The sequence below is a fragment of the Martes martes genome (assembly GCF_963455335.1).
Source record: "Martes martes genome assembly, chromosome: 8".
Lineage (NCBI taxonomy): Eukaryota > Metazoa > Chordata > Mammalia > Carnivora > Mustelidae > Martes > Martes martes.
Window position 1 is genome coordinate 58,285,587 of NC_137895.1, and position 25,487 is coordinate 58,311,073.

Below are 25,487 nucleotides of genomic sequence, written 5' to 3' on the forward strand. Positions count from 1 at the left end.
AAACTGCTTGCACATGACCTGGATATACTGGGATATTGGGAGTTATGTGATTAAAAAATTCAAATCTATTGATATTTGTTAACTATTTTAATGAGAAAAATCAATCCTTTTAACAAAATAATGAGGTTCTCTATTTATAATAAAATAAATCAAAATATGGGAAGAACAGAGCTATGATTTTAACAGACATTAACGAGAGGGTCACTGGCTGAATCTCAGAGTCTCTGTGATTTAGGTTAAGTATCCCAGAGGCTTTTCTTACCGTAGCCAACTTGGAACCAAAACCGACCATTCCCTGGATTCTGCTTAGTCTCTGCCTAAATCCCAGGTGCAATCCCAACACTAGAAAAGGGACTTTTTGGCCCACTGTCAAGGGAGTTTTGCTAAGCAGTTCCCAAGGGGAGAAACTCTGCCTAACACTGGAATTCTGAATGGTTTTTAGAAGATCAAGAAAATCCAACTCACCTCCTGGTCCTTTCTTTTTACCTTTCTTACTTTTCTTCCTTTTAGAAAGCTCAGAAAATGCTTCAGCTGCTTTTTGGAGTTTTGTGATAAAAAATTCAATGTCATCCAAAATATGGTTTAATATTTGCTGGAATTAGGAATCAGAGAAAAAAATATAAGCCAAAATAAAACCATTTTTGTCTTGACTGTATACTGTTAGTCAGTAAAGGAAAATCAGAAAGCTTTAAAAAAAGAAAAAATAAAAAAAGAAATACCTCTCACATGCAAATCTCAAGTTTATCACTAATTCTAAGAAAAATAATTGAACTAAATATACCTATATGTGCAGCTAAAGTCTGACATTTTTCTTTAGCTTAATTTTGTTCTATTCTCAATACCATAAAGAAAGTATTCACAATATCTATTCAGATTATTATTTTCAACTACTTTAATTCTCTCATGGTGTTCTCCCACATAAAGTTAGGGGGAAAATTTTGAAGAAACACCTGGTTAGAAGAGCAATGAGAAATTTTGCTTTTCTAATAAATGTGCCAACAATATTGTTTCATGGAATTAAAGGTTTATAGAATGTTGTGATAACCAAATAAACACACAGATAATCTAGAATCATTATTTATAAGAGTTTCCATGTGGTAAAATAGAATTCATGATGAATTGTTTTCAGGGATTATTGGATCATTTTTTTTCTCCTTAAATGGTTTTATTTTAAATTTTTATTTATTTTTTAAATTTCTTTCGGTGTTCCAGAATTCATTGTTTATGCACCACACCCAGTGCTCCATGCAATACATGTCCTCCATAATACCCACCACCAGGTTCACCCAACCTCCCAACCCCCTCCCCTCCAAAACCCTCAGTTAGTTCCTCAGGGTCCACAGTCTCTCATGCTTTGTCTCCCCCTCCAATTTCCCCCAACTTCCTTCTCCTCTCCATCTCCCCATGTCCTCCGTGTTATTCCTTGTGCTCCACAAATAAGTGAAACCATATGATAATTGACTCTCTGCTTGACTTATTTCACTCAGCATAATATCTTCCAGTCCTGTCCATGTTGATACAAAATTTGGGTATTCATCCTTTCTGAGGGAGCCACAATACTCCATAGTGTATATGGACCACATCTTCCTTATCCATTCGTCTACTGAAGGGCATCTTGGTTCTTTCCACAGTTTGGCAACTGTGGCCATTGCTGCTATGAACACTGGGGTACAGATGGCCCTTCTTTTCACTACATCTGTATTTTGGTGGTAAATACCCAGCAGTGCAATTGCAGGGTCATAGGGAAGCTCTATTTTTAATTTCTTAAGGAATCTCCACAGTGTTGTCCAAAGTGGCTACACCAACTTGCATTCCCACCAACAGTGTGAACAAAACCATATGATGATTGACTCTTTCTGCTTGACTTATTTCACTCAGCATAATCTCTTCCAGTCCCGTCCATGTTGATACAAAAGTTGGATATTCATCCTTTCTGACGGAGGCATAATACTCCATTGTATATATGGACCATATCTTCTTTATCCATTTGTCCATTGAAGGGCATCTTGTTTCTTTCTACAGTTTGGCAGCTGTGGCCATTGCTGCTATGAACATTGGGGTACAGGTGGCCCTTCTTTTCACTACATCTGTATCTTTGGGGTAAATACCCAGTAGTGCAATTGCAGGGTCATAGGGCAGCTCCTTAAGGAATCTCCACACTGTTTTCCAAAGTGGCGACACCAACTTGCATTCCCACCCACAGTGTAAGAGGGTTCCCCTTTCTCCACATCCTCTCCAACACATGTTGTTTCCTGTCTTGTTAATTTTGGCCATTCTGACTGGTGTAAGGTGGTATCTCAATGTGGTTTTGATTTGAATCTTGGATCAGTTTTGATTATCTCACATACTATAGTCTTAGGTGACTTTCTCAAGTACGTGTGAAACCTGACATTCTTCTAATTTAAAAGACTAGAAACTGGGATTAAATAAACTTTTAAGTATAATAAATAATGGTGTAATATAAAAATTAAATCCCAAACTTCAAATTCCTGTATTTGTTTCCAAACAAGCTAGGGATGTATATAACATAAATGGGAATTATATTGAGATCATATTTTATTATTACATCACAGGGCACTGTCATTCTGTAAGTAAATTATTTTATTTTATTAAATTATTTTATTGCTAATAAAAATAAATATAGCTTTATCTTTAATAAAGAGTTAAAATTACATATCTACATATCTACTTTTTAAAAATTCCACTTAACTTTTATATTTCAGGCATTATAAACATTTTTTAATAAATATCATGAAGAGATATTTAGCAGACATTTCAATTATTAATTACAAACAATGAAAAAAGTTAAAATTCCCCAAAACTGATAATTTAGCTTAAATTCCTTTGTAAACTAGTTAATATGCTAGTTCTTCTACCAGAGCCCTATCCTACTAAATATTGGCCTAAAGGCAAAAATGGTTAAGAAAAAAACAGTTCAAAGGGGATAACCACCAATGGAAAGAGAAAATACAGTATCCACAAAACATCTTTATTTAAATCAACTTTGTTTTCTCTGCTGATATTTTCTTCCTCTTCAAAAAAAAGGGGCAATGGCCTAAAGAGGAATGTTGGACCTACCACGTCTCTGTCAATTCGGGCCGCCATCATCTCAGGTGGTTCCTCCTGCTCGTGATACTGCCTTGGTTTCTCAACTGAAGAAAGAAGAATCACAAGTCTTTCAACCTGCTACCTAAGCAAGATCAATCTAGGTAATGAAACATGAAAAGTAGCTAGAAAAGAGTGCCATTTGCAAAAGGGAACACCTTCACTGGACACAAAATCAAAACTGCTCATCAGCTATGAATGACATGCATCCTTGCCCTCACTAAGAAGCACTTGGCCAGGCTGATGTGCTTGCCTTCAACCTTTATGATGTCTATTTACCCTGTAACTTCCCTCCCCATTCTCCCTCTTCTCAGTGACAGCTGCCTGGAGAACCAACCCTAATTTCTCACCCTATAATTCCTACACAAGAAAGAAATATAAACTCACATTTAAGCACCTGCTCCTCAAAAAGTGGTCAACTAATTTCTAATGCAACCTCCCAATTTTATACATTCCACCATTGTGATTACAACAAAGCTTTGGGGGGTTCTGACATTAAAGTACTTTTTAAAAATTCTAGTTGTCATTAAGCTTAAAACCCACAGTGTTGGGCTCACTGATTTATACTTTCTAAGTATAAATACCTACAGGATTTGCAAATTAAGTAATACATATCCTAAGAGCATTCAAGATGTTAAGTTAGCTCAGTTAGCTAAAGCATGATGTTAATCATAAGGTTATTATAATGAACTCCCTTCTGGTTAATATGACCATTAAACAGATACTTCTACAAATATTTCACAGTAGATTAAATAAAAGAAAAATTGTACAGATGAAACAGGAAAAATGTAAGATCAATAATGGAAAAACTCATACTACATCATCCTGACTCATGATGTTCAATATAGAAAACTACAAAAAGTACTGAGAATTCTGTATTGCTATACCTCTTCTATGCCTTTCCCTAGAAATGGAATACTGGCCCCCAAAAGAAGAAATGATGGAGTCTTATGAAACTTAATTAGTGGTTCTTAAGTACTTTAAGATAATTAGAATTTATATGTATGAAATCTTGCCAGTTAAATTCTGTTTTACATGGAGTTAGTGGCTTTCTTGGGTATAGAATACTACAGAAAGCAACATGTTGAACTTGAAATATAGCTAGTAAGAACTTCAGATTAGCCCCGAAATATCATTTGGAGGGTGAGGTAAGGGGAGATACAGTATCTCGAAGACCTTCTCACAGTCTGTGGCACTACTAGGAACCCCACTGCCACTATTCTACAGAGATCACCGTTGGAACACGGTAAGTGTATGTCAAGGATTCAAATGAGATGTTTAGTCTGAGTTAGCCGGAGCCTTCAGAGGGACCAAAAAGATACTCCTTTTGTGGGGATTTCCAACCAAAAACTGGCTTGGATCCAGACAGAGCTTCACATGATAAGTGTTACGTTCTATTTGGCCTAGTAGAAAATAAGAATTTCTGAAAATTCTTATTCTCATTTAAGTAGGTAAGCTTGCACAACATTTTTAAGACAAAATCTAATTAGAGCCCAGAAACAAAATTTTCTCTTTCTTGTAAATTATATTAGGTTTTACAGATGTTTTCACAAATTTACTCAGAATATTTATAAACTTCTCTTAAAATATTTCCTCAGTTTCAAGGAAGACTATTTTGATCCCTCTCAAAACCCACATCTCTTCTACCAAAACAGTAGTAACAACGAAAGTATGATATGAACACAAAAAGTAGGAAACACTATAAACTCCAATCAGTTCTCTTAAACACAAAATTTCACAGAAAAAAAAATGGATCAACAGAAATTCGTATGATTTCCAAAAATAAATTGTTATAAAGTTAAGTATTCTTCATTTTTGATAAACAGATGTTTCAGAGATTTCTTTCTTTCATCTGATTGGTAGCTGGACTTAAGTGTAAATCTCTAAAAATGACTTCAAGGATACAAAAAAATCTAAGTAAAATGGAAAGCAATTCAGAAATAAAAAACTCGATTTGGCAAAAATGAGACAAACCACACATTGTGTGTATTACACTGCAGCAGAGACTGTTGAAGACATTATTTGCTTTCAGATTCACAGCAACCCGTGAATCATTATCCCTACTTTACAAGTGAGGTTGAAACACACAGAAATACTGTCCAAGGTTATTACACAGTAGATCCTGGTCTTACTCCAGGGTCCAGCCTTTGACTCAGCAGACTTAGTGTCCAGAGTCACTCACTGATGGCCAACAAGTTCTATTTTTTAACTACATTGTTAGTTATCTGCATGAATAATGACTTATTAGATAAAGGATAAGTGACTTAAGTCCATTGAACAATAGGGCAAAAGAGTGATGCTCTAGTCTTCATCAAATTCAAACTCACTGGATCACAGTTTATTTACTGAAAATGAAGAGACTGGACCAAACATATTTGAAGGCATTTTCAGTCATAAAAATTTCAGATTTGGTATAAAAAAATTAATAAAACCAACATTCTTACATATAAAAAGTTATGCTAAGTTCTATGCTAGGATTATTTGTCTTTGAAAAAAAAAGTCAAGGTAAAATGATGATGCACACAGAGGGCCCCTTTGACAAGTTTAGCAAGAAGGAGAGGCTTTTACTCCTGTGCTAATACTGCCCTGATAGCTTTTATCATGTAAGCACAACAATTTTCCAAACAGGAGAGTGGTAAGATAATAATAATGGAAAGAATTTTGAAGGACAGTCTTTGCAAAAAAAAATCTGGTAGTCTCTTCTTTGGTATATAATGTATTACCATCTTTTTTGTTAGCTGAGTCAAACTTCCTATTTTGGATCGCATTAAAAAAAAAGACTGTAATCCTAACGCCATATTTATTTAAATGGCTGATCTGAACTCTCATACACAATAGTCTTATAGTGTCCAACTCTTAAATTTCCTTCATCTAAGTGTGGTATTTTTTTATTAAAAAAAGCTAACCTCAAGCTTCAGCTCAGAAATCAGTATCCGAATTTGAGAGCAAGAATTATGTCACAACCCAAAGTCAATATTAAATAAGTAGCAGTCCCTAGAGTTACTCACAGTCCCCTTGATCAGCGGCCCATGCAGACCAGGCTGCCACCCGACTTCGAACATCCACCTGGGTAACGGTCCCAGGGGGCACCGGGGCAGGAGCTCTTGGTGGAGGTGGTATACCAGGGTCTGCTTTGGAAATCATCCTTAAAAAGATGAAAAAAATAGAATATTTACCATCTCCATGTCTATCAGTTCTCAGTTTATGGTATTAGTTCTTCAACCTTAAGAACAATGTCAAGGGGGAGGACAAAAAGGATTTCCTAACCATTTCATATTATGTATATTTACAAATGTATATGAAATACAAAAACACAGAAAATTTTTAATTCAACTGAACATTAGGTTTAATTTTCTTCTGGGTCTCCCGTGACTGGGAGAGGTCTCCTCATACCTATTTGTACTCCCCCGGGCTACCTTCCCTTAAACTGCCACTCATCTGTCCTGACTCTGACAACACATATGAGAGAAGGCTTCTCAGAGAAAGACCAGAAAACACAGAGAGAGAAGGCGCACACATGTACTGGACAAACTTGGAAGAGCGAATGAGCTGAAATCACAGGCTGTATCTGTAAAACAGACCTTCACTGAAGATAATTTTTCTAAGTCCTTAGAGTAACAACAAAAACAAACCCAAAAAACAAAAAGAAAAACACAAATAAAAAACCTTAAAACAATTCTACCCCTTAATTTCTTTTAATGTTTTTACCTCAGGGCTTCTGGCCGCCTCTTCTGTTTCCCTCCTTTACTGTCACTGATTGCACTCTCAATGTCTTCACTAATTAGGTTTGCCTGCAATGGAAGACAAGTTACCTGGGAGGTCATAGATTTTTCTTGTCTTGATGTTTAGGTTCAAACAGCAACAACAAAAGGGATTATGTTCCCTGTTTGAATCAGTAAGTGTCTTGATGCAAAAGAAAATGTTCTTTTTTGAAAATGTGCTTTCAAAACATGACTCTTGGCAGTTTTTTGGTGGTGACTTTTATAATGACAAATTTCAAAAACTGAAGAAATTCTCAAAGATTATTTAATCCAGATCCCATTAGTTTAGACAAAAGCTATCTTTGCATACAGCCAAAGAGAAAAGGATTTGCATATGCTGGAAATGTAAGTATATGTGGAAAATGTAACTGTGAGAAATGTATGCCTAAAAAGAAATGGAGGGGTTAGAAGTGCACGCCGGTAGAGCAGAGCTCCTTCCCCTTTCTCATCCTCAGGCTCCAGGAGGGGCACCCACTAACCTACTGGAACAAATCACTCAGTCCCAGCAGACACTCCCAGTTTGGGACAAATACTATATAATCATGGGATGAACCCCCACCCTAGGTTGTACCCTCTTTGATATCTACTTCATTTTGTCATTTCAGGTAAAAGCTAACGTTCTCCAAACAATTAACTTCTCTAATACTTTTCCAACAAGAATATTTGATTTGGTCTTCTTGGGAAACAATGCGAAGTTAGCAGCTTCTTAAGTTTATTTTGTTTGGTATGAAGTTTATTTATGGCCAGTGATTATTATTGCATATTAAATTCCTGCGGGGATGTACTTACCTACTATTTTTGTTCCTGCCTGTTCTCTGTCATTATGTATGTTTTTCTCAAATATGTACACTGTATATTTTTTACCATAAGCACAGATAATCATAACATTTTAGAGCTGAAAGGAAATGTCAAGATTATCTAATCTGTCCTTTTTGCTTTATAATTAATGAAACTAAAGAATACTCATATAATGGCTTGGCCAAGGTCACATTCTTAATTAAATGTGAGGGCTAATGCACCCTAGTTCAGAGTTACTTCTGTAAAACTATCTTAGTTTCAGGAAGACATCATAAACATCATGTCAAAGACTCTGTTATGTGCGATATTAAATAAAACTGAAGATGCTTAGGAACCTGAGCCTCCTGGGCTCATATTTCTAAGGAAAATTTTACTACAGAGGTGGGCAGGAGTGTTGTGTAAAACCCCGTAATAAAGAAACTTCAAAATTCAAAAGTGATGTTGCAATATGACCCATATAAAAGAAACTACATCATATTTCATTGTGTTTATATTTTCAATGTGTCAAGGGTAAAAAAAAAAAGGTTTCATGTGGAACATAGCACTCATGAGCAAAAACACAGAGCTGCATAGTGTTATTTGAGTTTTTAGACAAAACAGTAATTCAGTAAATCTGTTTCAGACCCATCAATACCACCATCCCCAATCAGATAAAACAAGCCCTTTATTTTCAACATCGAAATCCAGAAACTTTACTCAGCACAGTAACTCTTAGTTTCACGGTAAGTTTTAGAGCACTGAAGCAAACACCAGATTTAAAATATCTTTTAGTTTAGTCCTCTGTTTTAAAAATAGTTTAAGTAAACTTCAATGTATTTTCAGAAAAAAATATTCACATTAATACTTATTTAATACTTAACAAATCTAACCTTGCAAAATTCTTAATACCCTTCATGACTTTCAAAATGTACTACATAAAATTCTGATGAACATCACTATGTAAACTAGATAAATAGCACAGTTATTTTCAAGTAAAATTTTTAGAAAGTCATCTATACATAAAGGAAGAAAAAGAAAATTATGAAATAGTTGACAGTCAATCTTATTTCATCTATCACATTTTAATGTCAAAGAAATACAGAAAAGATCAAATGATACTTCATGCTAATCTCCCAGCATTTCTTTATAAAATAAAAACTACCTGTATGTTTTATAATATAGTCACAGTGATAAGTCACTGCTTTGGCAAAGCACCAATCAACTCAACCCAAAATGATTTCCCTTTTGGAGAAATCAACTCATTACCTAAAAATACTCAAGGTTGGTGATAATTTCCAATGTCCAACAAAGCACCACAAGTGATAAGCATTTGAAAATTACGGTGTACTCTGAATACCAATCTTCAGGATATAGCATGTTTTTACTGGTAACTGTGCTTAACTACTTTCACATTATTACTTAGGGATTACCTATACTGAGCAATTATTCAAGTCACGTAATTAAATGATGAGCTTTAAATCTGTATCATGGAAAATGTCTAAGGGTTTCATTGCAATAATCCATGTTATGTGATTAGTGCAGAATAAAATAGGATGGCGTGATTACTTATTGTCCATAAAGCATGATTTTAGAAGAAACAATTTTTAATTATATAAGTCCAAGTAACTCAATGAAGAACTTAATATATTACCTATGCCTGTTTTTTTTTTTAATTAATAGAATGCATCTTTCTTTTTAAAAATACCACTCTACTTCCTCTTTATTTACTGGAACTCCCAGAAAGATATTAAGGTATCTGTTTTCCTTACAAAATCCTAAGAATCTAGAAATCCACTGGTCATGTGACTGAAGTGGATAATCCAATAGCTGTCAGAACATCTAACTGAAAGGGGAAAAAAAATTGCCATTCTTTTACCTTAATCTCATCACACTGGAAAAGATGAAGATCTGGCTTGTTCTGAGTTGGCTCTTTGCACACCAGGGCAAGAACTGAATCATAGTTACAGGAATGCATCACAGCTTGGCAGTGCTGGATTGTGCTTAAAGGAAAATTCTCTAGTTCATTCTGTAAACAAAGTAAAAAAATAACTTGTCATAATTTTTATCGTGTATCTAAAATTTACTGAACAAAGAGCTCTAACCACTGTACAAATAATTTTTGAAGTCGGAAGCCCACACTGACCGTGAATACTAGTAAACCCTGTAGATGTGGAGAAGGAGTAGATACAAGGTGGCAACAGAGAAACAAGGTGGGGCTAGAAGGTGAGTGGGAGAAAGAGCAACAAAAAGGAAATATTTAGCAGAGGAATGAAGTCATGTTCTTAATAAACGGAAGAAATACTGAATTTAGCATTACTGACTTCCTCAGGTTGTGGAGTAGAGATGATGTTTTTAAGAGAAAAGTAAAGTGAGGCCTCTTTCCAAAATGATTCACCATTTTAAATGGCATTTTTTCCCCTCTGGCTATATAGTGTCAGAATTTCCTTTTACTTGAACACTGAACAGTCATACTCTCTTTTTTTTAATTGCTACCTTCAGTAATCACAAATGTTAGGCTAAAAATAATACATCACTTACACTTTTTAGAAAGATTTTATTTATTTATTTGACAGAGAGTAAGAGCGCAAGTAGGCAGAGTGGCAGGCAGAAGGAGAGGGAGAAGCAGGCTCCCCACTGAGCAGGGAGCCTCATGTGGGGCTTGATCCCAGGACCCCAGGATCATGACCTGAGCTGAAGGCAGACACTTAAGGACTGAGCCACACAGGCGCCCCATACGTTTTTTTTTATTTCAATGACTCTCTCAAATGAAAAAATTCATTATATATATATTCATTCATTCTAGCCAAAAATGTTAAACAGCTGGTCCAGAAGGATCTCACTAAAAAATACATTCTTCAAAGTAATTAACATATTTGTTAGTATAAAAGTGAATATTCTCTAACCTATAAACAGCTACCTAAATAAAATACTGACAGATACTTAATAAGCTTTCTGAATTCTATACTTAATGAGATATATTTAAAATGCTTATTGTGATACTAATGCCTTTATACAAATAGTGAGTGGATCATAATGAATTAATGAGAGAAACTGATTTTTTTAAGTAAAGAAAATATAGTATCTCCAATAAATGAAAATAGTTAAATAAAGAACAAATAAAAGGAAAAAAGCAGCAACTTTGATTACGGATAGCATATACACACATACAGCATACCATGAATTTATTCTAACTTTTGATTCCCTGAGGTCCAGCAAAGGCAAATTTGGGTTCCATCAAAATAAAATGCAATTTATCAGAGGACCAGAAATAACAAATTTTCTTTCTTTGAAAAAGTAAATTAAGTACTCTCCTTCCTTTATACATAATAACTTAAAACGATGAGGATGAGAGAAGCACTCAGTTGCTGTTCTCTCACTGTGTACGATGGAGTTGAGAAAACAAAGGGCAGATCTTACTCCAAGTCCTATCAGAATAGTCTAAGATGATAAGGACGGTTGTTTTCTTTATCTTAGCAACTTGAAAGCTTATCAGATGATGGGGCTCAGAAAGGTCCTGTATTGAGAGCTCCAGCATCGTACCTACCAGTGGTTGTGCAAAATAAAGGTGCCTGCTATAGGGCTGGTGAGAAGTTAATACACACACACACACACACACACACACACACACAACCCCTTCCTCCCAGGTTACTCAGTGACTGGGATACGGTTTGCCTAGTACATAATTAATATATGTCATAATGAATAAGGCTCCACTGGGGCCTTATTTCAGTGTTAATGAATTTTTTTTCTCACTTCCTTCATCTCATCATTTGTGGTTTTAAAAAAAAAAAAACACATATCCCTCTATCTCTAGTTTCAGGAACTGATTTTTGTGGGCATAATGTCTATGCAGTAGTATATTTCTTCTTTAAATTCACTGACAAATATTTTATTTTGTCAAACCTTCAACCCCTTTTAAACAATATGACCTGCGTGCTAACATAAATACCTGTGGAACTTTCCTGGAAGTGAAATCATCTAAATTTTGCAGACTTACCTTTGATTCTAAATCAATCAGGCTCACAGCTCTGTCGTCCACTTGAAGAATCATATCCTGGGTCCACACTTTGCCCTTAGCATCGAGCAATTTCAGCTTCCTTATTCCATCATCAACAGTTATCATAGCATCTTTCCGATCCAGAACAAAGGTAGTCAAGTGCTTAACGATTGCCAAGAAGGAAAAAAGTATTTATAACACACACATTCTCTTAGTGCACGTTTTCCAAAAGAAAGCCACAGTAACCTAACCAAAGTCAGCGAGTGGAGCAGGGAGGAGCCAACACAAGGTTTCCTCCAACTTCCTGGCTCTCTTATTAAGATAAGAAAGTCAAGCAGGTTTTTGTTGAATTGAGGAAAGGGTACCTTGAGTCATAAAATAGCTAAATCTGTTTAATACTGAGCCATGCTGAGCTACATAAACAGAACATCAATTCTGAACAGCTTAAAAAGCATTCTCTTAAGACTGATCCCTCCCACCTCATTCCATGCTGGTTATTTAGGTGCTGAGCCACAACAGGCCCTTTGCACTGCGGCTAGAAACAGACACGGGTAGACAGGAGCGGGTAGTCAGCTACCACTGTAGTAACTGTCAAACTCGCCACGGTACTGAAACAAAACCTCACATTTCATGAAGCATGCTTGCTATGGGTAGAAAACAGAAAATAAGAGCAATTTAAAAATTACTTCCTACTTAAATATGTTCTATAGGAAGCAAAAGTCACCTACGTAGATTCCAATCAAGAGCAAATATATCTTAAAAGATAACTACACAGGAAAAATCAAACAAGAAAACCGTTGTTTAAATAGGTCTAATCATGACTTTAGGTAAAACTAAAACTAAAACTAAACCACTTGGTGAAATTAAAGGTGTAATTTCAAAAAAAGATTGAAATGTAATTTCAAAAAAAGATTCTAAAATATAAAACAGAAGCACCTTGTTTTTAACCTGTCCTGTTTTTAACCAAAATAAGGCTGCCAATGATAAATGAGTGGTTAATTTATTCTCTATGAAAACAGACCCCAGACGAACAAGATACTTCATTATTTTACATCTCAGTTTTACAAAAATCGGAAAGAAGGTCAACACAACTCACAGCACATCACAGGAATAAAATAAAACATAATTCTGATTTTACTACCCAATTTTTATGTCCCTCAGGGTTCATTCTAAATTTTAGCAAACATCAAAACATCTTACTTCGACACGATATTGGGATATATCGGACACACTGCTGACACTGTCCCGAGCATAATTCTTCCTTTGTTCTGAAAGAGAGGTTGAAGAAGTCATTATTTAGCCACTAACAGGCAGAAGTTCATGTATTAGTGTCTTGTGGCCATCTCTAAAATGAGTCTATCTCACATATAAATACAGTAGCTGACAAGTCACCATTGTGTGGTGTATCTGAAAACACTCATTATTCACATTAAATGAAAAAAGCCTACAGAAAGCTTAAATGTATGCAAGAACAATTTGACCCAATACAAATTTTCAGAATCCCAAAAATAAATCTAGATTATCAATGTTGTCAGAAAAAGAGTTATTTAGTGTACGGGTTTTATTCATCAGATACCTACTCTTTAATAAAAAGATAAAAACTGGCTTATAATTCTCTTATCTTAGTGTACAGAGAACAAAACAGAATTGCCCAATATTGCCCAATACTGTCATAGATACTGTATTCCAGGAGTTAGACTACGTTATCAAGATAATGGCCACTACAAGGAACATCTCCTTTCACAACATCCAAACTATAGAGAGTGTCAGAGGAGATTCAAAACATGATTTAATCATACCGATTGCCATTAAATTTTAACAGTGTCCACACAGCTACAGAATAAACAAATGTGATACTCAGAATTGTAGATATTGGCTTTTAGAACATATGAGAGTCAGGTAGAAAGTTACTGCACCACACTTCGGAAAAGCAAAAATAAACCTTTATTTTCTTTTGTAAAATGCTGCAAAACCAAAATATAAAATATGTGGAGGCAATATTTTGTATTTGTTGTTCTCTAAGTCAGATAACTTGCTTATTTGTCGATTCAGAGCTGCCTATTCTTTCTAAAAAAGAATGGTATGATGAAAAAGAACCCTGAGTAAGAACCAGAAGATTACTGACTCTAGCTTTTGGCTCTGTCACTAAGTAGGATGCTAAATTAAGGCAAGACGCTTAGCTCTGGACCTCAGCACTCTTCTTGTAAAATGAAACAGTGAAATAAGATCAGACCTCAAGAATCCCACAGCACTAACATTCAGACCCACACAGACACAAACACACATGCACACGTGTGCACGCATAGGCACACACACACGTTCCTCAGCTTTCCTAATATCTAACTGCTTTCAAATATAAACATGTTTCTTTCAGTTAATATAGAAACTTTTAGATCTTCTTACAACTTCAGAAGTTAAAAAGTTCTCCGGAGAATGAAAGCAAAGCAAGTATAAAAATATAAAGTATGGGGCGCCTTGGTGACTCAGTGGGTTAAAGCCTCTGCCTTCGGCTCAGGTCATGATCCCAGGGTCCTGGTATCGAGCCCCGCATCTGGCTCTCTGCTCGGCAGGGAGCCTGCTTCCTCCTCTGCCTGCCTCTGCCTACTTGTGATCTCTGTCTGTCAAATAAATAAATAAATCTTTAAAATCTTTAAAAAAATATATATATGTATGTATATAAAGTACATATACAGATTCGGAATATTAACAGAATTTTTGAAAACTCTGATATAGTATTGTTTCACAACATATACAGTAGTAATCATCTTTTATAGTTACCTTAACACTTAGATGAAAAATATCCATATCCCCCATATTATATCAGTCTGATATTATTCCTATATATTCTATTTTGCTTTTGCAGCATTAAGTTATGTAACTGAAACAGACACACGACAAAATTCAGCATCTTCTACCTTTCTTCTTTTGTTTGGATGATGACCTGAAGAAGTATGATCCACCCGTTCCTACCAAAATAATGTCATCAAAAAGAAAGATCTGGTTTCACCTTCAATTTTTCTATTTCAATATAACAAAATGTACATAAACTTCACTTACATGACTGTATTCTACATACCAAAAAAAACCCATAAACAACCATGACATTTTCTGATGATTAGCTGAGCATTAATCAATGTGAGATAGTAACAAATGGAAAACTGTTCTCAGGAGAACCGCTGACACGCAATATAAAACTGAGGAACATATACGACAAAAGCACTTTGAGAAATGATCAGGGGTCTATCGCTTTCCAGCACGACTCTCTATGGCAGACGCAGGACATGGAGGTGGCTCTGTTTCCTGTGGTCTGACCGGCAGAGCAAGAGAAATGGCCGTGGTTGCCATGGTAGCCAGTTGTGATATGGGAACCCCAGGACACTCAAATGCTTCACCGAGTCTTTCAGATAAGTGACCGGTAAACACAACTGAAGCTCAACTGTATGTTTTGTAATTAAAGATTCTCATTATGAAGTAGTAAGAACGTGTTTTCCCACATTTTCTAATACAGTTTCTTAATATCATAGAAACATATTTTACAAGTACAAGAGAAAAACACTGCCTATTTGATAATCTTTGTAAAGAACATGACATTCACTGATCACTGAATGCCTAGAAGATACGTGTTATTTCTAATATTCCAAATGCAGAATCCATTTTAGAAATTGTTAACCTGCTTTCTCTCCAATGTTGCCCAATAAATAAGAGGCATGTGTTACAAGAAATTACCTCTTAAAGATCCTAGCAGTATATAAATGCCATAAAATGGATTTATAAATAAGCTAGTAGTCCTAGTGATTTAAGCCAATGAATAAATAAAGGTTAATATTAACATTTTAATACGAAAATTTTGAAAGAAAGTTCCTAAGAGGCAATTATGGTACATTTCTTTTTTATGAGAATCATATGTACTCTCAAGCACAGTTGTAAATAGTAATTATGCTCTTAAGCTGAAAATCTCACCAAAAGCTTTAAAAAAGCATGAGAAATCTAAATGAAGTCTCAGTGATACTCAAGATAAAGCCTCTAACGACATTCCCTACTTTCACAATGGTCGTCAGCCTGGGCCACACACTAGAGTGAACTTGGAAAAACAGTGCCCCCCCAACCCCCCCACCCCACCCCCACCCCCCTAGGGACTCTACTGTAACTGGTTCAGGATGAGGTCTGGGCACTGGAATTTATAAACACCAATTCTATCGTGCAGTCAGGACTGAAAACCACTGGTCCAAAATTTGTACAAACGCCAACTCATCTACTACATGTTACTCCTCAAAGTTGAAAATCTTTCTTTCCAAATTAAGATCGTAAATCATGGTCAAATAGTGTATTAAATCATCACTGAAGAAATCTGGCAGCAGAGCTCTGGGTTTCTCATGTTATAGGCTGCTCAACTGCCCATACAAAAGCCTCAGTTTCTATCTTCTTTTCTTTCTCAATCTGAATTGATTTTTCCTACTCGCTTTTAGACCACAGACCAGAATATACAAACCCAAAGAAATGGAATAAGGTGAATTCAGTAACCAACGATGAAAATTCTTTACAGATTATTTTCGTATTATTGGATTGATGCTGAAAATGTGATAATTCACTTCCAGATTGGGAGCATTAAATTCAGGTTTCAGAAGACTTCAGGTGACTGTGATGTATTGATGTAGGTTCATCGACTGTAATAGCAAACATACCACTCTGGTGCGGGCTGTTGATAGTGAGGGCTATATGTGTGCAAGGTGGTACGTGGGAAATCCCTGTAGCTTCCCCTCGATTTTGCTACAAACCTAAAACTGCAAGTTTTAGTAAAAATGTATGTTTTGGGGTGCCTGGGTGCTCCGTTGGGTAAGCATGTGACTCTTGATTTCAGCTCAGCTCAGGTCATGACCTCAGGGTCCTGAGACAGAGCCCCACATTGGGCTCTGTGCTCGGCGGGGAGTCTGCTTAAAGATTCTCCCTCTCCCTCTTCCCCACATTCTGTCTCTCTCTCAAATAAATGAACAAATCATTAAAAAAAAAAGCTAATATTCAGATAATTTTATTCTCACTTCTCTGAAAATAAAGCATAGCTTCAAAGTAAGGATTTGGCAATTAAAAAGAAAAAAAAGTGACATAAAAACAGCTGTTGAGTATTTATTGCTCTCTCTAAATAAAACAATGGGCTACTGCTCCTATTACTTTAGACTTTCAAGCACAGTAAAAGAGAATTCCGTTCCCACTATTTTAGTGTATAATTTCCACAGAGGTGAGATGCTTAATGGGAATCAGGGGAGCACTGCGGGGTAAGAACAGCCTCTCATTATCTAGGCCGCCACAATCACAGTTTGACAAATCAGTATCAAAACTAACATACTGTTTTTAAAAACAAACAAGGTCATTTTTACAAAACTAAATTATTTAAGAGTTAATTTTACTTGCCTGTTCAACAAATTGTTAAGACAGCTCATCCCATGAGGAGAAAAGAAGCTTTAAAATGTTCAGGTTAGGTGTGAACACTGCCAGTCTTCTTGAGTCATAAAACACCAGCACATTCTATGAAGCTGAACAGTGACTCTAACATGGCCTAACTTCCTGATAATATATAATCATGGGCTGTTTATTTCTTAAGAATTAAAAAAAATTGTTCTTAGAAAAGAAGATTTGGGGCGCCTGGATGGCTTAGTTGGTTAAGCAACTGCCTTCAGCTCAGGTCATGATCCTGGAGTCCCGGGATCGAGTCCCACATTAGGACCCCTGCTCGGCAGGGAGTCTGCTTCTCCCACTGACCTCTTTCCTCTCATGGTCTCTCTCTCTCTCTCTCTCAAATAAATAAAAATCTTTAAAAAAAAAAAGATTTAAATGTTTTCTCCAGTAAAATACTCAATGTAAATGAAGATAGAGAAAAGAGAAATGGATTTTAATTCCTGAATGCCACCTGAATGTGTAAGAGATTGCTTGGGCTCCAAATCTGACAATACACAAAGAGATTAATTCCCAACCAAGATCAGAAGATAGAAAGGGACAGGAAGAGAAGTAAGATAGGTACCAAAAAATTAACAAATAAATAAATAAAATAAGTAAATAAAATGTGGGGTACATATCTATTCAGAAAACTATTATATTCAGGAATATTCCTATGAGATAAGTCAAGCACTATGTAAAAATACAGAAAAGTTTATTGTAAAGTCAATTATATAGAAATGAATTGCATGGTTTATAGATTAGTTACACTCAATTCTTACTAGTCCCGCCTTGAGAAGAAAAAAGAAAAACAGGAAAAACACAAATATATTTTCCTCCTTCCTGGCTTCACAAAAAAGTTCAAACTTGGGGCGCCTGGGTGGCTCAGTGGGTTAAAGCCTCTGCCTTCAGCTCAGGTCACGATCCCAGGGTCCTGGGATGGAGCCCCGCATCGGGCTCTCTGCTCGAGAGGGAGCCTGCTTCCCTTCCTCTCTCTCTGCCTACTTGTGATCTCTGTCTGCCAAATAAATAAATAAAATCTTTCAAAAAAAAAAAAAGTTCAAACTTAAGGCTGCGTGAAGAAAGTACCTGTCTATCATATTTAACCAATACAACAAAACAAATCTCATAGTTACTATAAATGTCAGTAATGACAAACAAAACAAAACAAAACAAAAAAAACAAAACAGCTAACTGGTAAGTCTGTGAAACCTGAGTTTTTCTAGATAGAGGATAACTTTAAACAGCTGATTATTATAAATGGTTGTATTACAAATTCAGCAATATTGAATTTAGAGAGAAGTTACCCTTCTAGGGAATTCAACTATTCAGAACACAACAGAGCCCACACTTAAATAAGTCCTCTGAGTGGCAGACCGATGTCACAAGTCTGTACATTGAAACTTGCACATTTTAATATGTAGACTTTTTTTTTTTTTTTTAAAGATTTTATTTATTTATTTGACAGAGAGAGATCACAAGTAGGCAGAGAGGCAGGCAGAGAGAGTGAGAGTGAAGCAGGCTCCCTGCTGAGCAGAGAGCCCAATGCGGGGCTCGATCCCAGGACCCTGAGATCATGACCCGAGCCGAAGGCAGCGGCTTAAACCACTGAGCCACCCAGGTGCCCCTAATATGTAGACTTTAATGGGACTCTTGATTCCCCACTTACAGCTTACTCTACTAAAGATTTTCCTTCTAGTTTTTCAGCCTGTATGTATCAGAAGCAATGCTAGAAGGAGGCATGTTGACAACAGGCAAAAGTAACAGGCTTGGGATGTAGCCACATGGAAAAAGTAGCCACAAATATTCAAAAGGGAAAAGATTTTGAATGATTTGGTATAAAGGTAGAGAATACAGCCTCTGAGCACATCACAGCACACGAGCTCATGTGCACTGATGACCCTCTGAGTCATCGACAGGAGACTACAGGCACCACACCCTGGTGGAAGGGAAGGTTTAATATATTTTACAAGTACTTCCTTAAAAATGACATTAAATTTTAGTGCTTAAAGACTTCGACAAGCAGGCTCGCTGGAGAAAAATACAAAATTTTCAACTCCTCAATAACAGTAGCCAAATGAAATGTTACTGTCATGAGGTATGTGGAGGAAAATTAAATTAATATTTATTCTCTATTTATTTATGTTGTCAGGGACGTTGGTGATGTAGACCGTTCTCACATCCTGGCTTTGAAATTTCTTGTGTCATAATAAAGAAATGACAAAACAGGGTTATTAAACTGCAGTATATTTTAACTCCTTTCCTTGAATAAATGAACACACATCCAAAAGAAGCAAATATACCATCATAATTGTATAGTTCACAGTACAAAAAAAAATTCTGGTAATATCTGGAATATAAGCTTAAAAATATGACGAAGAGTACCCTTGATCCTGTCCAAGCATCACTGAGATTACACATATAACATCATTTGGAGGTAACATCAAAATATTAAATTTGAAGGCCTTGATTAATCTGAGGACCAAGGACAAAAAGTGACTCTCCTGTGTTCTTCCTCAATGCCATGACAGACTCATTACTTCTATTTTCTCATATAAACTTACCACAATATTATTATCACTTCTATTTTGTAAATGAGGAAACTGGGGCCAAGAGGTAAAATCATTTGCCCAAAATGGCAGTCCTCTGGTAGAAGGGCCATAATTCAACCCAAAATTGCTTGGCCCCCAGAACCCATGTTGCCTCCCTGAGACTGAAGTTACTGAGTTACTGAAGCAATGTGGGGGGGACATGATCGTGTCAGACCTGAAAAGCATTCTCGTGAAAAAGACAAGCTACGTGAAATTCTAGAGGCAGTCAGTATTGAACCTGTGGCCAGTATATAAAAAACAATGGTCATTACCATAAAACTCATGTTCCAGTGCACTAAATAGTATCTTCACATACCAGAGAAGTTCATGTACCATGCAGGAAAGAAACTAATTCTTGAAAGATTTATTCAACTCGTTTAATCATTGTGAAAGGAGAAATTTTAAAGAAAATGGATACACTGTGATAAACTACACTAAAAATCTCTACCAATTCCTTAGCAAAAAAAGAAAACTTGGGAGGCTAAACATTCAATGTTAACTAACTACAGTTGGAACTTCAACTACAACTTGCTTACTGCAAAGGTTCATTCAAAATCTGAAGTATTTTCTTCCCTATCTTTCACACCATTCATTCCATGGGCATTGACTGAGAGTTTCTTTTGAGAGGAAAGGGGGAGGATTAGATACAAAGAGGAATGAAACATTATCTGCAACTTCAAGGAACTTAAAACCTGCTTGCTTCTCAGCCAAATACATTTGCTAAATCTTCTTTCTTCTTAATAAATGTCTCTTGGATTTGCCCCTTTCTTTCCCTCTCTTTGTATCCTTTGTTTTACCAATACACTGTTCATTTTTGTAACTATACAAAATCGTCACATTTTGTTATAATCAAGATTTGTAAAGTTATGTGACTCGGACAAATCATCTCACCTTAGAAAGGAACCTCAGCTTGTTCTATATGTAAAAAGGGGAAAACAGAAATTTCCTGCTTATAGGCTGATGATTTTCAATCCTCAGATCTATGATTTTTTGAAGACACTCTTAACACAAAGTAAACATTAAAATTTGCAAATGACTTCTACTTTTTATCCCTTACCCCTTTTCTTAGCTCTCTGAAAATAGATTTTTGGATCTATGGTATTTGTGAGATGATCAACACTCTTTCGTCTTAACAAAAGTCTTAGGGCTATTACTTAGATGTCTGACTGACTTATTTCCATTCAGACTCCTCATAACCATCCTCAATACTGCTATGAGTAACCCAAAACAACAGACCTTTTATACCCCTGACTAAAAAACTTCAATGGCTAGGCATTTCCTGCAAATAACGTCCAAACTCCCTAGTATGGTTCTTCCCACTGTGGTCCATATTTAGATTTCTAATCTTACTTCCCAATGAACCATCTTGCACCCTCGAGTTAAGACCAAACTGTGCAGTTCATTCATTCATTATATATTCATTCTGCAAGTATTTACTGAGCGTATGTTATACGTTAGCCACTGTGCTGTGCTATGCTTGGGGGATCCTGAAGTAATCAAGGCAGACATGGCCCAACTTCACAGAGCTCACAGTCTTGTTTATACAGGGTTCATACTGCTCTTTACAGCACCCACCAACCTCCCAAATGCCTGCCGCAGAGTTTAGCTCAATGCTCAGCTCCTCTATGAAATCTCTTCTGACTCCAAGCCTCACCACACAGAACTGACAATCCCCACTGCACCTCAGAACTGCCATCCAAGCTTACGTAGCTCTTTATTATAACAACGCATTTACTAGCCTACGTCACCAAACCAGTGCATAAGCAAGGACCATGTCTTGTTCATCTTTGGAATGACTAGATCATCATAGAAACAGAGGCTATGAAGACTTTGGCCTGGCACACAGAAGTACTTAATAAATATCTGCCTAGAAATGAAAGACTGAAGGAATTAATCATTTTGTTTTTTTAAAACCAAACCAAACCAAACGACTTTCTTCTTTTTCAGTTTCTTCAAGTCATTCTCTAGACTGCAAATCCGTTACAGTCAAGAAACACATATTACTAGCTCTACTCTGTGCACATATTCATCTACAAAATAAGCATCTGTTGGACATATTCTCTGGATCTACAACTCACAACTACTAGGACATGGTAAGGGTGTCTTAATATAGTACTGGAGAAAAGTGAAACTAACTCTAATTAGACAGACAAAGCCATATGAAAATCTATCCGTGTATGGTATAAAATCCATTTTATAAATGTATGATTTGAGTCCTAAGGCCTTGTCACTCACTACACAGGCAGAAAGAGTCACAAAACCCTAGAATTGTTCCATCTTACCACAACCAAGACACTGCAGATCCAGATAATGAAAAAAAAGGGGGGGGCAGAATTCCACATTTATAAAAGGGTATTAGTTCTTATGACATAATAATAAGGATACTCCCAACAATAACAACAAATGTATACACTACTTCCTGATTATCAGGCACTACTAGGCACTACATGAAGCATTTTACGTGTACGAACTCATTTAATTGTCATATCAACTCTATGAGATATCCCCCATTATAGAGACAAGCAAAATTAGGTACAAGAATCTTCTCCAAGATCATTCAGCCAGTAAATGATAGAACTGAATTTGAACCCAGGAAGTCTGTGTCCAGAGTCTTTGTTCTTAACCACAATACTGTTCTGAGTCTTTTAACCATAATACTATTCTTATTCTTAATTATTGTATAATAATCAAAGCCCATGCAGACCCCATGAAAAAAATGCATTTCCAGACATATGGGGTATATTTCAGGAGTCCTTAACTTCTTTTTAGTAATGACTTCTATTTTATACTAAAGTTTAAAAATACATTATTTACACATGAGACAATCTAGAGAGAACAAGGGAAATTAAAGAAGAATCAAGGAGAAATCCTGCTACTTTCGCAGTACAGAAAGAAATGATACTATTACACTACTAAAGTTCAAGAGCTATAAGGAAGAAGTCCTGTGAACTGTCAGCCCACAATGAAATGGATCATTCATGAAGATCAACAATTATATCACAAATAATTAGCTGGGAAAATCCACCTAAGGGATTGACTCCATTTAAAAGACTCCTTAGAAAACACTGCAATACATCCGTGGTTCCAAATCACATGACAGTAGGCAGAAGTCATATCTTAGTAGATTTTTATAAAAACTTTTTTAAACAATCCTTATCTCTCACTATGTCACTCCAAATAATATAAACAAGGCATGGGTTCAAATGATGAATCTGAATACATAATTTGTAAAATGTGGTTAGAAACAGAATTACACGTTGTCAAATAAGCACACATACCATAAAGGGCCTTTGCACTTGTTTTTGAACTGTGTTCTCTGTCCATTTGGGAAAAGGTGGGTGATGTTCCATAGCCACTGTAATTAAAAATAAATAAATAAATAAAGGTCATTGTGCTCGGTTAAAGTCCAAAGTAAGCAATAAAAATTCAAAACTACAAATAAAAATTCCAATGTACCACACTCACCATGTGTTTTTAAAAAACATAACTTAGGTTTGTCAAAATGAGACAGATCCTGCTCTGGTCAAGAAACAGAATATAAACCACACTATCCCAGTGTGGACTGAGGTAGGTGCAAATCACAGCCTCCTCTCAAACTCCAAGTCAGACCCTTCATAAGAAGGAAGTCAGTAAGGCTCAAACTATCTCAGAAGAGCTTAAGTGCGCCATACTAAATTGAGTTAAGAGCAGTGATCCAGTCATAAAAAGTACTCGATGACTGAACCTATCATGGAATAGACATTATTTTCACAAAAACTTAAAAGGTAAAATAACACTTTATCATTAATTTGACCTGCTTTACCCTATTTCTAGCCTCCTGCTACTAATAATGGGAGGTGGAGTAAACACATCACTTGAATTAAAAAAAAAATTATTCAGGGGCGCCTGGGTGGCTCAGTGGGTTAAAGCCTCTGCCTTCGGCTCGGGTCATGATCCCAGAGTCCTGGGATCGAGCCCCGCATCGGGCTCTCTGCTCAGCGGGGAGCCTGCATCCTCCCTTCTCTCTCTCTGCCTGCCTCTCTGCCTACTTGTGATCTGTCTGTCAAATAAATAAATAAAATCTTTAAAAAAAATTTAAAAAAATTAATCAGTAAACATTTATTAAACTCAAAAATCTATTAGAATAAGGAATATGGCGGAGGACATGATCCTGTTAATAAAACAAGTAAGTAAAATTGTTACAATAGAATGTGATATCTGGATAAAACTAATAGATATAACATGTAAGATCAAAGAAGGATTCGATTTTTATCAGGATGTACAGAAAGACTTCACTGCCAAGTTGGCATTTCTGCAGAATAGAAAAGACTGGGAAGAAGTTCTACAGACAGGTGGAGAATTAAGGGAAGAAAAGGCGTGCGGAACTGGCTCAGTGACTAGCACTGTGTCCAAGGAAACGATGCATCTAATGGGGCATGACTAGAAGAGAGGAATGGCTTCAGACATAGGGAAGGCAAATAGAGGGTATAAGAATTTTGAATTTTTAATTCTCTAGATGCAGCAAATATTTTTATACAAAGACATGCCATGATCAAAAACATTTTTAAAGAAAATAATCCAAATGGCAAGGTAGCCAGGTAGAGGGTACTGCAAAAATTATGGTAGGAAAAAGGCCCTACGTAGAACTAGAACAGAAAGAAGGAAGAGACAGAAACAAGAGTTCCTTTATAGAAGAAAATGTTACACATTCATGACTAAATGGATATTTATTTTAAGAAAAGGGAGGAAGATTGGGGGTGTGGCCAAAGTTTCTGGCTTGAATAACTGATGGACAAGATACAATTTACAAGGTGCATGACCTATGAATTCTGAAAAATGATGAGTGAACTCCAGACCACAATGGCCAACATAAAGTAGCTACAATATTATCCACAATGTATAAGGGGACGGCCACTTACGTCAGGGACCTGATTTCAAGTTCTACCTGGAGCCACAGGGATTGCTTTGTTTGCTTTCCTGACTTTTTAAATGTTTTACACAGTGAAAAGTATATTGACAGAATAGACTGAAAGACATTTAACTCTCCTCAAATACCAATGTTTTATAAATAAAAGTAATAGCACACTCCAGAGAAACGGAAATCTCAGAAGTATACACTCCACCATGGAAAGCAGTAATACATAAAATAACAGAAGAAACTGCCTTCTTGTAGGTCATTGTCCTTGAGGCAGATATTATTTAACCATCTTTTTCTTTCCAGACACAGTAAACTTTTAAATACAATCATAGCTTAGAATTAGAAAGAAATTTTATATTAATGAAGAATAAACTACATAAAGAACTGGCAGTTAATCTTTTCAGTTAAAATATAAAACAAGGGGCACCTGGGTGGCTCAGTGGGTTAAAGCCTCTGCCTTCGGCTCGGGTCATGATCCCAGGGTCCTGGGATCGAGCCCCGCATCGGGTTCTGTGCTCGGCAAGGAGTCTGCTTCCTCCTCTCTCTCTCTCTGTCTGCCTCTCTGCCTACTTCTGATATCTGTCCATCAAATAAATAAATAAAACCTTAAAAAAAATAAATAAAATATAAAACAAAACCACCAAATCAAATCCAAAAAGAACCCCAACAGGGGCGCCTGGGTGGCTCAGTCAGTTGGGCTTCCAACTCTTGATTTTGGCTTAGGTCATGATCTCGGGGTTGTGGGATGGAGCCCCACGCTGAGCTCTGTACTCAGAGCAGAGTCTGCTTAAGGTTCTCTCCCTCACCCTCTACAACCCCCAACTCCCGGCCAAGAAGCCCAGCTCATGCACTCTCTGTCTGTCTCTCCCTTTCTCTCTAAAAAATATATATAAATCATAAAAAAAAGAACCCCAACAAATTAAATATAAACC

At 36.3% G+C, this 25,487-nt stretch overlaps 1 protein-coding gene across 3 annotated transcripts in view; it reads right to left on the reverse strand.

The window, feature by feature from the left end:
• The window catches only part of EPS8 (EGFR pathway substrate 8, signaling adaptor), a 181,878-nt gene that overhangs the window by 40,063 nt on the left and 116,328 nt on the right, over window positions 1-25,487 (reverse strand). For all 3 annotated transcript variants that reach the window (XM_080810596.1, XM_080810597.1, XM_080810598.1), the window contains 8 exons: window positions 22,937-23,013; window positions 12,841-12,908; window positions 11,641-11,802; window positions 9,520-9,669; window positions 6,814-6,896; window positions 6,114-6,250; window positions 3,079-3,152; window positions 466-592 (listed from right to left, as the gene is read on the reverse strand). In XM_080810596.1, coding sequence (XP_080666722.1) covers window positions 466-592; window positions 3,079-3,152; window positions 6,114-6,250; window positions 6,814-6,896; window positions 9,520-9,669; window positions 11,641-11,802; window positions 12,841-12,908; window positions 22,937-23,013 — 878 coding nt within the window. The remainder of the gene's footprint in view (window positions 1-465; window positions 593-3,078; window positions 3,153-6,113; window positions 6,251-6,813; window positions 6,897-9,519; window positions 9,670-11,640; window positions 11,803-12,840; window positions 12,909-22,936; window positions 23,014-25,487) is intronic.